The sequence below is a fragment of the Mus caroli genome, unplaced genomic scaffold (assembly GCF_978045245.1).
Source record: "Mus caroli unplaced genomic scaffold, Mus_caroli_1 scaffold_18, whole genome shotgun sequence".
In the NCBI taxonomy this organism is placed as follows: Eukaryota; Metazoa; Chordata; class Mammalia; order Rodentia; family Muridae; genus Mus; species Mus caroli.
The window spans coordinates 47,747,750-47,762,200 of record NW_028227273.1 but is presented as its reverse complement, the minus strand read 5'-3'; the positions used below and the strand labels follow the sequence as shown (position 1 = coordinate 47,762,200).

The window sequence follows — 14,451 nt, the reverse complement described above, 5'->3', positions numbered from 1 at the left end:
CATATATTAGCTTTTTAGTCAATCTCATGTTCCAGAGAACTTTTGCTAAAAATCTAACATTCATAAGGAATGGTACTGAGAGAATGAGTTTCTACTGCTTATATAAAAGTGAATTTTCCAAACGCTGCTTTCATGTTTACGGTATGTAAGATGGAAGAGACTACAAATTATTTTTAAAATGGTTGTATTTCTTAGGAGGCAATCCCAAGAGCTTAGGATTCTCCCTTTTTAAAGAGTAACTCTAAATCAAGATGTTGTATTTGCAGGAACACACACACACGTGAGGAAGCACGTGCACACACACACACACGGACACACTCACACACACACTCTCACTCTCACTGTAAGCTCCACACTTAAAGGACAGCGCAGTCTTACTCACTGACGGGTTTGTTTGTTTTCTTGACATTGGGTCTGTCTGCACAGCCCTGGCGGTCCTGGAACAACTATGTAAGACCAGACTGGCCTTGAACTCTCAGACATTCTCTCACTCTGCCTCCCAAGTGCTGGGATAAAAGGCATGCGCCACCACGTCTGACTCACTGAGTTCTAAATGGCACCTTTATCGTCGTATCTGATGGGAAACGTCTAATTGCTTACCCGTTGTCAGATAAGCAAAGATAAGAATAAGGATTATCAAATTAGCCTATGCACTTTTTTTTTTTTTATGAATGAAAAAGTAAAAAGTCTGAATACAATTTAAATGACAACACTAGGAAAAGTTTTACTTAAAAGCATTTTTCCTGTGGAAGAACAAAGCATGATGGCATCCATCCATACAAACAAACATACTCACTTAAAAAATAAATGCAGTGGCTGGAGAGATAGGTCAGAGGTTAAATGCATGTGCTGTTCTGGCACAGGGACATGATTTGGCTCCTAGCACCCAGCTATAACTCCAGCTCTAAGTGATCCAACACTCTTCTGCATGCTGCGGGTACCTGCCCTCATGGGAGTACACCCATGCACACAGACAGACACCCAGTAGGACAGACAGACACCCAGTCAGACAGACACACCTTTTAAAATAAAAACTAGAGGGGGATAACAGGGTCTCACTTTATAGCCTTGGCTAGCCTGGAACTCCTTATGTAGATTAGGAACTCACAGAGATCCTCCTGCCTCCACTACCTGAGTGCTGTGATTAAAGGCATGTGGTACCAAGCCTTGTCAGAAATAAGTCTTGAAAAAATAGATTTTCAAAAAAGAAAAGAACTGGGGCTATAGCTCAGGGTTAGAGCCCTTGCTGGGAGTGAGCAAGGCCCTGCATCCAAGCCCCAGTATGATAAGACAGAAAGCACAAGAGAGAATGAGAACATGAGTTTCTAAAAAAGGTTAAATTTAAAATGATGAAATGGGTAGGGGATGGGGGCACAGCCTGTAATGGTGAAATGGGTAGGGGATGGGGGCACAGCCTGTAATGGTGAAATGGGTAATGGGGGCACAGCCTGTAATGGTGAAATGGGTAGGGGATGGGGCACAGCCTGTAATGGTGAAATGGGTAGGGGATGGGGGCACAGCCTGTAATCCCTGCACTTTGGATGTGGAGGCAGGACTATCAGTTCAAAGTCAGCCTCAGCTCCTTAGGAAGTGGAGGTCAGTCTGTGCCACTTAAGATCCTATTTAAAAGAGTGAAGAACAGAGTTTAGTTTTCCTTATTTGATGCTGGAGCTCTCCTGAAGCTTTCCTCCTACAGCACTGTAATCAAGAACAAATGGTTCCTAGAAGAAATTGTGTTGTACTACTAATTGTGGCTTCCACAGCACGTGTATCAAGTCTGCTCCGAAAGGTCACAAAAGAAGCTTGGACTGGAGAAGGGACTGTGGCACAGAGACAGTCTCACGGGGCAGCTCACAGCCACCTGTAACTCTAGATCCAGGGGATCTGGTGACTTCTTTTGGCATCTTAAGGGCACCAGCACACATGGACATATACACACAGACATATACATACATATACATAACTAAAAATTAAAAATAAATCTTAGAGGAAAGACAAAAGTTTAGGCTATTATCCTTACACAAAACATGCCATTAGTAAGACAAGTATCTAATTTTAAATATCATTTTATTATATGCTATTATTTCAAAATCCAGCTAAAAAGGCTGACATATGTTCTCCATCTGTAGAAAGTAAACAACTGGGGCTGGCGTAGTTCAGTACTACAGAACATAACGCTGTGGGTACAGCACCCAGTACTGCCCAAATAATTAAACAAATACAAAAGTTTACTACAGCTGTGGGAAAATTAAAAACCATGTAACATATTTGAACTCTATTACAGACACCATAATCTGATTAAACTTAGCATCACTATATAAAGCAAGAAAATTTTAGGATGTCTCTGATAGTGATTGCTCATATACTTCTCAAAATAATAAACCATCAGTTTTCTGTATCAGTTCTCCCCTGCCCCCTATATCTGAGTGGTCTGTGAGATGTCACTGGGATTTCTAACTTGGCTGTGCTTTCATTTGTCCTTATTTCGGAAACAGGGACTAGGGTAACAGACATTTACCACCCTGGAAGTCCCCATCAAGGAAAGAAACCGCCATCTCATTCTACCAGAGCAAATATGCTAGGACGACATTCCCAGCCTTCCTTTTATTAAAGGTTAAAGTCTTGGGATTGAGAGCAGTTATAAAAATATAAACACAAAAACAAAGGAGTCCCCAGAGGCTGGCCTCCTTCATTACTATTCCTAAGTGTTCTACAGCCAATTAACTCACATCCTTCAAGCACATCTGGCTAGCCTTCAAGCAAGGCTATATGCAACGTGCAAGTTAGCTAGCTATAGAACAGCAAACCCTACTGGCCAAATGGAGTATACAGCTGGAGGAAAGCTACATTGATAGGTAGAAATATTTGGAAATAGGCCCTAAGCTCATGACAAGTAAGAAAGGTAAAGCCAATCACAAGACAGCACTTCTCACCGACCATAATGGCAACAATCGACAGCAGACAAGAGCTGGCCAGGATGCAGAAAACCACGAACCCTCCTGCCCTGCTGACTGAATATAAAATGCGGCAGCCACTTTGGAAGATGGGCTGGCAGTTCCTCAAAAGAGTTATTATTAACATATGACCCAGCAGCTCCCCTCCCAGGGACATGGCCAAGAGAAATCAAAGCGTGTGCACACACACCTCTACACAAATATTCACAGTAGCACGTTCCAGATATCCAAAAGAGCAAGCCCAAATCTCTCTCCACTCGTGAACAGATAAGATGTGCTATATCCGTTTGTACAAGGGGCTACTGCTTGGCGATAAAAAGGAGTGAAAGGTCGATGCCTCCTACAACACTGATGAACTCTGGGAACAGAAGGGAGGCGATCACAAAACGCACTGCGTGGCCCCACTGATATGATGGTCAGAGTAAGTGAATCTATGGAGATGGAAAGCAGCAGATTAGCAGTTGTTCACAGCTTAGAGATCTGAGGAGAGATGAAAATGAGCATCCAACTCTAGGACCGCTCCCCAACCCCTGAACCACACACTGTGCGCTGTTCCTCACTAAGACCGTTCACAAAGGGAAGCTAGAAAGAAGCAACACACACACAATGCTACACAAACCGTCTATAAGAAAGAAGTGCAGGCAAGAGCCCACTGGCTAAAGGAGCTGGCCTGGCAAGCCCGGTAACCTGTGTTTAATCCCCAGAGTCCACAGAAAAGATGGAAGGAAAGAATAGACTCCTTGGCAAGAGAGCCTGACATGCGGGTAGCTCCACGTCCTTCATCCCTCACACACCCACAGATAGACAGAACATCTGGAAGTCTCTCATTGGCTCTGTGTGTGTGTGTGTGTGTGTGTGTGTGTGCGTGTGCGCGCACGCCTGAGGAGGAAGAGGGAGCATCAGGTTCTTCCCCAATTGCTTGATGCCGTATTTTAAACAAGTTGCTCACAGAATCTAGGGTTCCTTGATTCCGCCAGACTAGCTTGCTAGCAAGTCCCAGGAATCCTCCAGTCTCCTGCTCTCCTGGGATCACAGCCATACACTGCTGTGCCTGAATGAGCCATCTACCCAGCTCCAAATTTCTTTTCTTTTCAACCCCCTCTCTCTGTGACAAGGGTCCCCTATACAGCACAGGCTGGACTGAAATTTCCAAGTGACCCCGCTGCCTCAGGCCCTAGAGTGCTCACCATCCAAACACAGCTTAGATTTCTTTTTATGCTTGGGAGAAAACAATACATGTAGTTCTTACATGATAATCACCAGTAAGAACATACGGGAATAATCAATTGTACTTGAATCATTCTACCAAGGAGAAGACTGACAGAAGCTGGCTTTACTGGTCCCCTCTAAAATTACAACAGTAAGCCGGGCATGGTGGCGCACGCCTTTAATCCCAGCACTCGGGAGGCAGAGGCAGGCGGATTTCTGAGTTCGAGGCCAGCCTGGTCTACAAAGTGAGTTCCAGGACAGCCAGGACTATACAGAGAAACCCTGTCTCGAAAAACCAAAAAAAAAAAAAAAAAAAAATTACAACAGTAGAGTCAGCTTGGTCAAAAAGGATGCGCTCAAAGAGTCCTTCCTTTGTCTAATATAGTGTCAATAAAGTGCTGAAGACTTGGTACTTACTCACAGGCCAGGTGTGGCTGTCGCATGCCTGGAAGTCCAGTATGCAGGAGGCCCAGGCAGGAAGATTGTGAGTTCAAGGCTAGCCTGGGACACTGAAAGCCCAACGACACAAAAGGCATCAGTACTTATTAAGTTAAAACGGAATTACTTGGTCTTAGAAAATTACCAATTATAGAGGTCCAAATTCAGCAATAATTCCGTTCTCAAGAGGGGGGAAGGGATAGGGAGTTTTCGGAGGGGAAACTAGGAAAGGGGATAACATTTGAAATGTAAATAAAGAAAATATCTAATAAAAGATAATTCTGTTCTCTATTAGATCTTTCCTAAAGTTTACTTTAATATATATATATATATATATATATATATATATATATATATATTTTTTTTTTTTTTTTTTTTTTTTTTCCAAATAGCCCCAACTGGCCTGGAACTCCATGTAGAATAAGCTAGCCTCAAACTGACAGGTTGCTGACCTCTGCCTCAGCAGCACTGGAATTAAAAGTATGAACCACCACACTTGACTAAAGTTTTCAGTTGTGGTCAAGGGCCATGCTGGAGCCTAGGGCTGAAAGAACAATGTGACGTGTCTGGCATCCTAACTAAATGCACCCAGTAGACCCTCCAGACATCATAGCATCCATCCTAACGTGCACCTGATGTATCTGAAGGATTTCTTTTGGCCTTCCTTAAGTTTAATCTCATAAATCTATATAGGAACGGTGCTTAAAAGTAAAGTGAGCTCGGATGGAGATCTCCTCAAACTCGGAGTAAGTCTCCGAGTAAGTCTGGAGAGACCACTCTTGAAGCAGAATTCACTCTAGCATCTGTCACTCCAGCTCCAGGGGACCTTGCACTCATATGTACATACTGCAACACAGACACACACATGTACACATAATTATAAATAAAAAAAAATAAAAAAATAAAGGTTTTGTTGCATTTCCCTTATTTTTCCCCATTCCATCTGCTTGAAATTGTCACCACGTAAGAGCGAGCTGGGAGTAACTGCCTCTGGCACTGGCTTTATAAATGGCTTCCTCGAGATCCTCAGGACACATCGCCACTGTCAGAATGGGGGTAACACAGCTGGTGTCACCACCAGAAACAGATGCAACAAACTCAGTGGTAGGGAAAAAAAAATCCCCTCTGCCTCCAACACGAGCAGATCTGACAGTTAGAATAAGATACCAAGCCACGTCACTAATTACTTATTTTCCTGTTTTCTTATAATAGGGCCTTCATTTCTTTTTCCAGATGTCTTTGATAAATCAAAGGCAGATGGGGGGAGGTATCAGGTAAAAAAAAAATCCTTGGGTTGTGTGATATCACACAGAGTACAGGAAAACAGACTGCACACCTTACTTAGCCTTACAAGAATACAAAACTTAAAACTCACCAGGCAACAGTGGTTTGTTTTGTTTTGTTTTGTTTTTTTTAAATTACCCCCACTTCCCTCTCATTTCCTCACCCAAACTATCTTCCTCTGGTCTATTCACTCCAAATATTCATCACCGACTGCACATCCCAATTACTGACCCTTAACATCCTGTGTGATGATGTGTTAAAGAGTCACTCATTTCCTGGGAGCTTTTTCAACTGGAGGCCTCTGAGACTAGGCTCCCAATTGTCTGAGCTATTTTCAGTCACTGTGGACAATCTGTTCTGATAGGTGTCCCCTGCCCTCACTGGCAAAAGATGACGCTGAGTTTGTTGAAAGTTGTTGTCTTTGTAACTTTGCTACTTGTATCGGAGCTGCTGATACTACATTTTAAGTCTTTACTGTGTCTGAATGGCTTAAGTTTAGGGCCTAAGGGTTCCTGATAGGCTGTGATCAACGCTCTCATTAATGAGCTTGCATCTGTTCACCAAGCTGCTTTTTCAAAGTTATATAACGTTTGTTCTCCGTCCAACTTTTCCCAACTCCTAGAAAAATTATTATTATTATTATTTTTTCAAATCTGCCAGCCTCCATGCTTAGCAAACGTGTCGAGGCACCACTACGTTACACACAGGCACCAAGGTTACCAACTAACGAAATAAACAAGTGCAAAACAACTTTTTAAAAAAGCACCGAGGGGGTAATGTTGGACTGTGCTGCCTGCAGCCTGGGTAAACTCCCACCCCCACCCCCACCCCCACCCCCCAGCAACAAAGTTGGAGCTGGGAGAGGAAATGGCATCAGAAGGGAAAGTAGGGCGCTTATACGACAACGTTAGGAAGCCTCTCGCTCCCATCTTCCAACAGCCAGCATATACGGCAAAAGCCCAAGTGCTGTGGACTTAATGGAGGGTGAAGCTAATTAGGGATAATGAAAGCGCTGTAGTAAGACTCGCCGGGTATAAGGAGGATCTGAGCACCGAAGGCGCGGAGCAGGCTCGATGGCCTCCTGGGTCCTTTTCCCCACAGGACATGGCCAGCGCCACTGTTAGCCGAAGTCAGTGGCGGGCTTCGGGATTCCCAGGACTCTGTTCCTCCCCCAGGGCGCGGCCTACGAGAGCCGGACGTAGCCCTCCCGGGCTCCCGCACTCACCCCTGCGATCTCCTCGGCAGAACATTCCAGCAAACTGCGGTCGATGGCCTGCACCTCGGGCTCCATCTCCGACGCCATCTTCTCTCCTCCTCCTCTCCCCCGGTGCTCTCGCCGCTGTCGCCTCTCCCCGGGTCTCAGCTTCGCCTCTGCTCCCGCAGCCGCGACGGTCACCCCTGTCCTGGGGCCGTCAGTCCCGGGCCGTCCGAGCGGCCGCGAGCCGAGCTGCGCGAGGAGCAAAGCGGGACGCGAACCTGCAGCGAGGACGGCAGCCGCTTGCGCGCGCGCCCGGGCTCGGCGCCCAGAAGTCAAGTCGCCTCCTCGCCCGTGACCCGGGGAAGGACACCGAGAACCCCAGGCCTGGCACTCCGGATAGCCACTACCGCGTTCAACGCCAAGAGAGGGGCAAAAACACCCAAGCGGGGGAGCAGGGCATTCTGGGTACTGTAGTCGTCCCGAGCGGCCAGGGAGAGAAGCGAAGCCTCTAATAAGGAGTGGCGCACGAGTATCATGGGAGTTGTAGTCCATCCCCTGGCGGAAGCCTGGAAAAAAGACAATTTAGAATCCGTGAGAGGGGCTTGACACCAGAAGAACGAAATAACGTTTGAGATCTCGTCTTAGTCTCTTAGTCCTATTTATTCTTGTCATTTTTTTTTTATCTCCCCAGCACCAAGAATAATCATTCCTGGCGCGATAGACACTCAGCAGTCTGTCAAAAGTCTGGTATCTGATAAGCCCTCAATTATCAAAAGAATGAATGAATCGCGCGTTCTATCCCGAGGTTCTAATGCCTTGTCATCCTGGCAGTAGTCACCGAGGTGTATTTAGTACGGAGATTTTGAAAAGTTTTAAGGTACAATTGCAAGAAATTTAATTTATGACCATTGATTGATAGATATCCTTTTCTTTCCTTAAGTCTTGCTGCATCAGAAAAGGCATCCAACGAATCAACTTAAAGACCAACTCTCAGAGTCAGACAACCCTGGAAGCACGCGCTTACTTCCGCGTCCAGCCTGCCTGCTCCTGCGGCTGCGCGGAGGGAGAGCCAGGGCTAGAGCTGCCACTGCCATTGTTTTTTTGCAGTTTCTCAAAAGGTCAAGGAAAAAAAAAAAAAAGACTTTAAGGTTCAATGGCAGGCCACAAAGCAGCAGAAGAAATACTGGATTTTTTATTTCATTTATTTATTTTTTTAGCTGCATTGCTTTAAGACTATACTGACAGAAGCAGATCTAAAAGCAGACCGATTGGAGGCTTATATATACTGACTGTAATTTGTGACATGTATTTGAATATCTTTTAAATTATCTTCGTGGAGAAGTTTAGGCTCTCACAGATGACCAGACAAACAAAGCCTAGTTGCCCTGTAGGAAGAGGCTGGTATTTTGTACTGGAGTTGTTAGGGTTAGACCTTGGAACCAGCGGTTCTAACAAGCTAGGCTCAAGCATATATCCTCAATATGACAATTAAAGAGATAAGCAATAATGAAGAGGCAGAGAAAGGAGACTTATTCGATATAGTCACATTGGGAAGAGGGACAAAAAGGTCCAGTGACCCCCCTCTGCCCACCCCCACGTTCACTACCTTCAGAGTCCTGACATGAGGTTTAGTTTTAAAGAAAGGGCAGCCCTGGTCAAGGTGTGGTCCTAGTCCATCGCTGGTCCATCATTATCTTGACTCCAGTCTCTCTTGCAAGTTGTAGAAACTGTAAGACACGTCTTTCTGGGAGGCAAGCTCAAGCTCTGGTTGATACCAGACTACCCAGTCTTTTCCAACTCCTATTACTTGGGGGCCATTGTCTTAAAAGCTTGGTAGCCAAAAATAGTGGTACCTTTGTGGTTAGGGAACACAAAGGCATTAGATGTGCTAAAGTCAGGAGTGGGACCCTGGAAGAGCATGTGTGGCGGTCTGGATGAGAATGGCCCTTCAAGGGGCTCATGTATTTAAACGCTTGCTTCCCCACTGGTGGAACTGTGTGGAGGAGGTGTGTCAGTAGGGGAGGGCTTTCAGGTTTCAAAAGTCCTAGCCCTTTCCAGTTAGCTCCTACCTCTGCCTACTACTTGTGGATCAGTTGTAAACTTTCAGCTACTGCTTCAGCTCTATGCTTGCCTATCTGCTTCCAGGCTCCCCCACCATGATGTAGACTCACTCTCTGAATCTGTGAGCTGCAATAAACCCTTTCTTCTGAGATCCACTCACACCTCCCCACACTCTTAACTTTATGCCTTTCTAAAAATGACCCAATGGCTCCATTTTCAATTCCCATGTACTCCTAGGCCTGTTTTAAACAGGATCTCCTTATGTAGCCCAAGCTGGCATGGACTTGGTATCTTCTTGACTTGGTCTCCTGAATGACAGAACAGCATTCACCACCATACCCAGGAACATTTTTATTCTTTTTTTTTTTTTTCCCATTTTCTTGAAACAAGATCTCACTATGTAGACCTGTATATCATGGAACTTACTCTGTAGACCAGACTGGCCTCAGACTCACAGAGATCCACCTGCCTCTGCCGCCCAGAGTACTGGAATGAAAGATGTGTAACCCCCACACTCAGCTTATTTTCCCCATTTTTGTATATGTGTGTATACATGCACCGGGAGATGAGTGATGGGAGTCATCCTTATTCCATGAGGTTGAGCGTGTCAATCAAACTCACAGCTACAGAGATAGCTAGGCCTGCTACTAGCTTGTCTAGGGATCCCTTGTCTCTTTATGGAGGATTATACCCACTTGTGGGTTCTGGAGATTTAACTCTGACTCTCATGTCTGCACGAAAAGTGCTTTAATGACTAAGCACTCTCCACAACCCTCCACAATTTATCCCTGACTACCATGTCGATGTTTCTAATACTTTGATATTTATGATGCTCTTTTTAAAAGTGCATGGGTTGGATGGGTTATCAGTCTTTCATTTTTCACTATGAATATATTAGGACAATGGCTCTGAAGCTTATCTATGTATACAATATGGAACTCTAAAGCCTGGAAATGAGATATCAGAGCTTCTGATCTGGTGGGTTTTGAGTAAAACCTCTGGTTTGAATTTCTATGGCTCTAGGTATTTCTTGGCTTGGAAACAAAAGAGACCTACAGGTTTATGAACGCAATGCATGTTAACATATAATTTCATATATAAGTTAGTTTGTTTGAGGCAGGACCTCTATGCAGCCTTAGCATTCATGCTGAAGACCAGGCTGGCTTTGACCTTGCAGCCATCCTCTCCCTATGCCTCCTCAGGGCTGTGACTCCAGGAGGACACCACAACGACCTGCCCACAATTTCCCATAGAATGTCTTAACAGCATTCCACATATTTGGTGGATCGGATTTTCCTGCCATCTATTGATGAGCATTTCCCAACCTTAGTCTCTGTCCTTCGATATATGCTTAAGCCTCCAGATGTGTGTAGTTCTGTGGCTACCTCATTGTATTGTACTGTGGGCAGAGCAGCTGACTCATATGATATTGCTTTAGTGTTTGATGATATTTGTTGTCTGGACTACATGTATGGCCAAGGAATTCTTCAAAGCCGTTGCTTGTTAAATGTTATCTTTGATTCTATTTTCTCTATTTCAGCGTCTATGTTTGACTTCTGTTTTCAATTCTGCAGAACCATCATCTTCTTCTATAGCGGGACTATCTCAGGCCCACCAGCAATATAAATAATGACACAGAGGCTTATTGCCACGTACTTTGGTTGAGTCAGTTTGACATAGCGAAAGCTAGGAAGCTGACCGATGAAGCAATGAGTTTCAAGGAAACTCTCTTCCTGGGGTCTGTCACTTTTCTCCCATAATCTTTATAAACCATAAAATCAATCTTCCATCCACGCATTAGCCTAGTGTATGGATTCACGTGTGCTCTATTTAGTATTACCTTAATGTAATGCCTTTTAAGATTGAATTCTAACATAGCTAAAGCCTTTCCCAGTGTGCTAAGGTCCCAGATAGCAGCAAGGAGCTTAACCTATTCAGTAACTAATTACGCAGGCAATAAAACAATAAAGCACTAGCCATTAGCTCAGTTATCTGCAGAAAGAGACTGGAATTCTCACTGAGATAGAAATTCTTATTACAGACTACATTCCATGCCAACAGCAAATTAATATACTATACTGATAATGGGAATTCTCCAGACATAGATAAGAATTAACAAGACCTAAGATTTCCAAGGTCCTTGACACTACTTTATTCCTGAGGCCAGGCAAGAGTTAATACCCCCCCTAGCCCAATTAACATTAAAAGTGTGAAACTCTTGCCTGGCACAGGGCTGATCCTAGGCAGGGTGATAATCTCTAAAGTAAACATTTATCTGGTTCCTTTTGAAGTCACTCCTCTTGCACCTGGAAAACTTCAATGTGCCCTATTCTGTTACTCTGTATTATAAAAGGTCTGAGTCTCCACCAGAAAATTACATTCAGATTCAACACCTCTCTTGTGTGTGTGTCTGTCTGTCACTCCATCCTAAGCTTTGCCCATCTACTCTAGAGAACCGTTTTACACAGGCACGGGACCCGGAGGGTCTGCGGCAGCTTATAAATATTTTAAAGCTTAGACCTTTGCTGGTCAGTCTCCTGACTACTAATCCTAGCACTACGTCCTGCCACATGGTCAGGTCTACCTCTCTGCTCCACTCTGGTCCATCAGTTCACTTCCATGTCCACTAGCTGAATCCCTGCCTCTGATTTTTTTTTTCTCCCTGCATTCCTTTCTCTGCCTGGAAGATGCACCCTCCACTTATTGCCCAGCTATTGGCTGTCAGATCTTTATCATAGTAATCAGATACAATTCTACATTACATTAGTCAGGTGAGGAGAAGAACAAATATTTACAAAACACGAGACCAGTAATGGGCCATAGAAATAACAATACCAAGATCCTGCCTGCATTTAGCTCTCTGCCAATACAGAATTAATAATTGATATTTACACAATGTACCCCAATGTAACCTTGGGTTTTTCTACCCATGCCCAGGTCCATTAAACAACAACTCTGAGACTTCTTATATATGAATAAATACTTAGGCCAGTAGCCTTGGCTCTGTTTTCCAACTAGCTTGTAGCTTAATTATCCTATTTATTCTTATTCTTTGTGTGCCACATAAACAGTTACCTCCTTCTCGGTTTCTTGCAACCATCACCTCAGATTTCCCAGGTGGAATCTCTTATCGCTGACTCCCAGAATTTTCTCTTTATTTTCAGAATGTCCCACCTTCTCATCCTGCTTCAGCTTACTGGCCATGGGCTTTTTTTTAATTGACAGGGGAATGTTTCCACACATTGCACAAAGGATTACCTATACATTTCCCCCTTTTAGTCCAATAAAAGGCTCTCTTTAAAATTATATAACATAAGAACAATGATGAAAACCATCAGGTAAGAATAATGTCCAGTCCATGTGTATTCGGCAACCTTGGAGAAATTATTCTACTGTCTATCCTGTCTTGGTGAGCTAAGAGTTCTGTACCTAAATCAACCTCAATCGTGACTTGCATTACCAACTTAAACCATCTTCTTAGACTCAAGAACATTTTCTTAAATCCTAAACAACTTAAGCTTAATTGTGAGACTATAACCCATCAGCAACTTGAGAAGGAATAAACATTACCTGAGTGTATAAGAAGTACAGGCAAGCAGCTTCCAAAACGGATAAAATGACAGAGAAAGCCAGCTGCTTAGATGCTTCTGCCAGATGCTTCTATAACATTGAAGCATCCATCTTTAGCCTTCTGGTCCAGTATATGGCAGATGTTTTATGAAGCAGGAATTGTGAAGGACTGCTTACTCTGTCTTGGCAAATCTCAGCAGTTGACTTTCCTGTGTCTTTGTCCAGTTTGAACAGCGTACTGTCAGCAGTCGAAGCAAGGGCAGTTTCTTGCTTAGTGGCTAGCTTGCCACATATGAAGCAAACTCCATATGGAGGTTCGTCGATGCTCGTCATCTTCCTTGAAATAGAGTGGGGTGCTGCCAGGAGCTGACTATCTCATTGTCAAAAAAAGGCCTTTTATAATAAAATATCTTTAAATTCTGTATTCTGTAGATCTCTGGGGTTTTTGAAGACCATCTACCCATCTACAATATATCTGAATAGGCAAGAATTGCTTATTCTAGTTATTTACTATCTGTTCAACCTAGAAAACAAATTTCTGTAATGAACTAAACTAGTATCTAATACGACAAGCTTGATTAACTATTAAACTTGCATTTCTAACTGTAACCAGCTTTACTAAAGATACTTTTCATAAACAATCATGGTATTTCAGGCAGGACATGGGCAGACAATCAACAATACACAAGAACTTCCAAATTCCCTGCTTGTATAGACTACCAAAATCAGAAAGCCACTATAAAACCCAATGAAGTCTCCATTCTGTGCTTTGAAAAGGGGGAAGTAGCTTAGAGTGAGGGTTGCCATCTCACATTAAGGATATTGTTTAACAACTTTTCACAAGCCAACCCTGACTTTCAGGAAATGAACATGGCAGAATTATCAGTCTGAAGATCCACAATCGTTTATAAAAGGAACCAGCGCTCTTCTGAGAACACTCGATGAAGTCACTGCAAAGTCCACATCGCCCAATGGACTGGAAAACCAATCTTGGGGGCCAGGTTCCAACAGGTCTCTGGTTTTTAAGGGAATTAAGTCTATGCTGACAGTACAGGGGGAAAAGGATATAAAAATAGATTTATAGTTTTTCCAGACCACAAGGCATTGTTGTGCCTTGGTGGCCACCTAGGTCAAGACCAAGATATCTCTCCTGGGAGCCAACAGAAGCCTTCCAAAAGTATCAGGGAAAGAGGTTTTCTGTCCTCAATCCAGCTTGGGAGAAATTTTGTTACTGACACATGATCCTTCCCCCACCCAGTAATGAAGTGTTCTGTGTGCTAACAATATAGCTTTAAAAAAAAAAGAAGAAGAAGAAGAAGTAAAACGAAATGCTGCATCTTTATAAAACCTGATTAAAGATAGTATTTCAAACTGTACAGTCACCAGAAGTACACAGTTATCAAAAATGCACACACGACACTTGGCATCTCCAGCATCTTCAACTTTCTGTGCCTGGTCTGTTTTGGCATCTCCATTTTCTGCAGGATTATTCACATCCTTACTGGTATCGGCTTCCCCTTCTTCCCCTTGGGTACCTTCTCTCCCTTCTTCTCGGGGGCCTTTTTAGGTTTGGGCTCTGGCTTTGGAGGAGCAGGTTTATCAGACAACCTTGCAGATCTTCTCTGTGGCTCATCCTTCACCTTGGTTTTGTCTCCTTTAGCATCCTCTTCAGCCTTTCTTTTGGGCATGCTGGCAGCAGGGGACATTGGCACTGAATAGGGGTATACAGTGGCTTGC

At 43.8% G+C, this 14,451-nt stretch overlaps 1 protein-coding gene across 2 annotated transcripts in view; it reads right to left on the bottom strand.

The window, feature by feature from the left end:
• The window catches only part of Ubr2 (ubiquitin protein ligase E3 component n-recognin 2), an 81,183-nt gene extending 73,646 nt beyond the window's left edge, over positions 1 to 7,537 (bottom strand). The window contains exon 1 of one of the 2 annotated variants that reach the window (XM_021185715.3): positions 7,111 to 7,537. In XM_021185715.3, coding sequence (XP_021041374.1) covers positions 7,111 to 7,188 — 78 coding nt within the window. In that variant the 5' untranslated portion in view covers positions 7,189 to 7,537. The remainder of the gene's footprint in view (positions 1 to 7,110) is intronic. The other variant, XM_021185716.3, reaches the window with a different exon arrangement.
• Between the last annotated feature and the right edge of the window lie 6,914 nt (positions 7,538 to 14,451).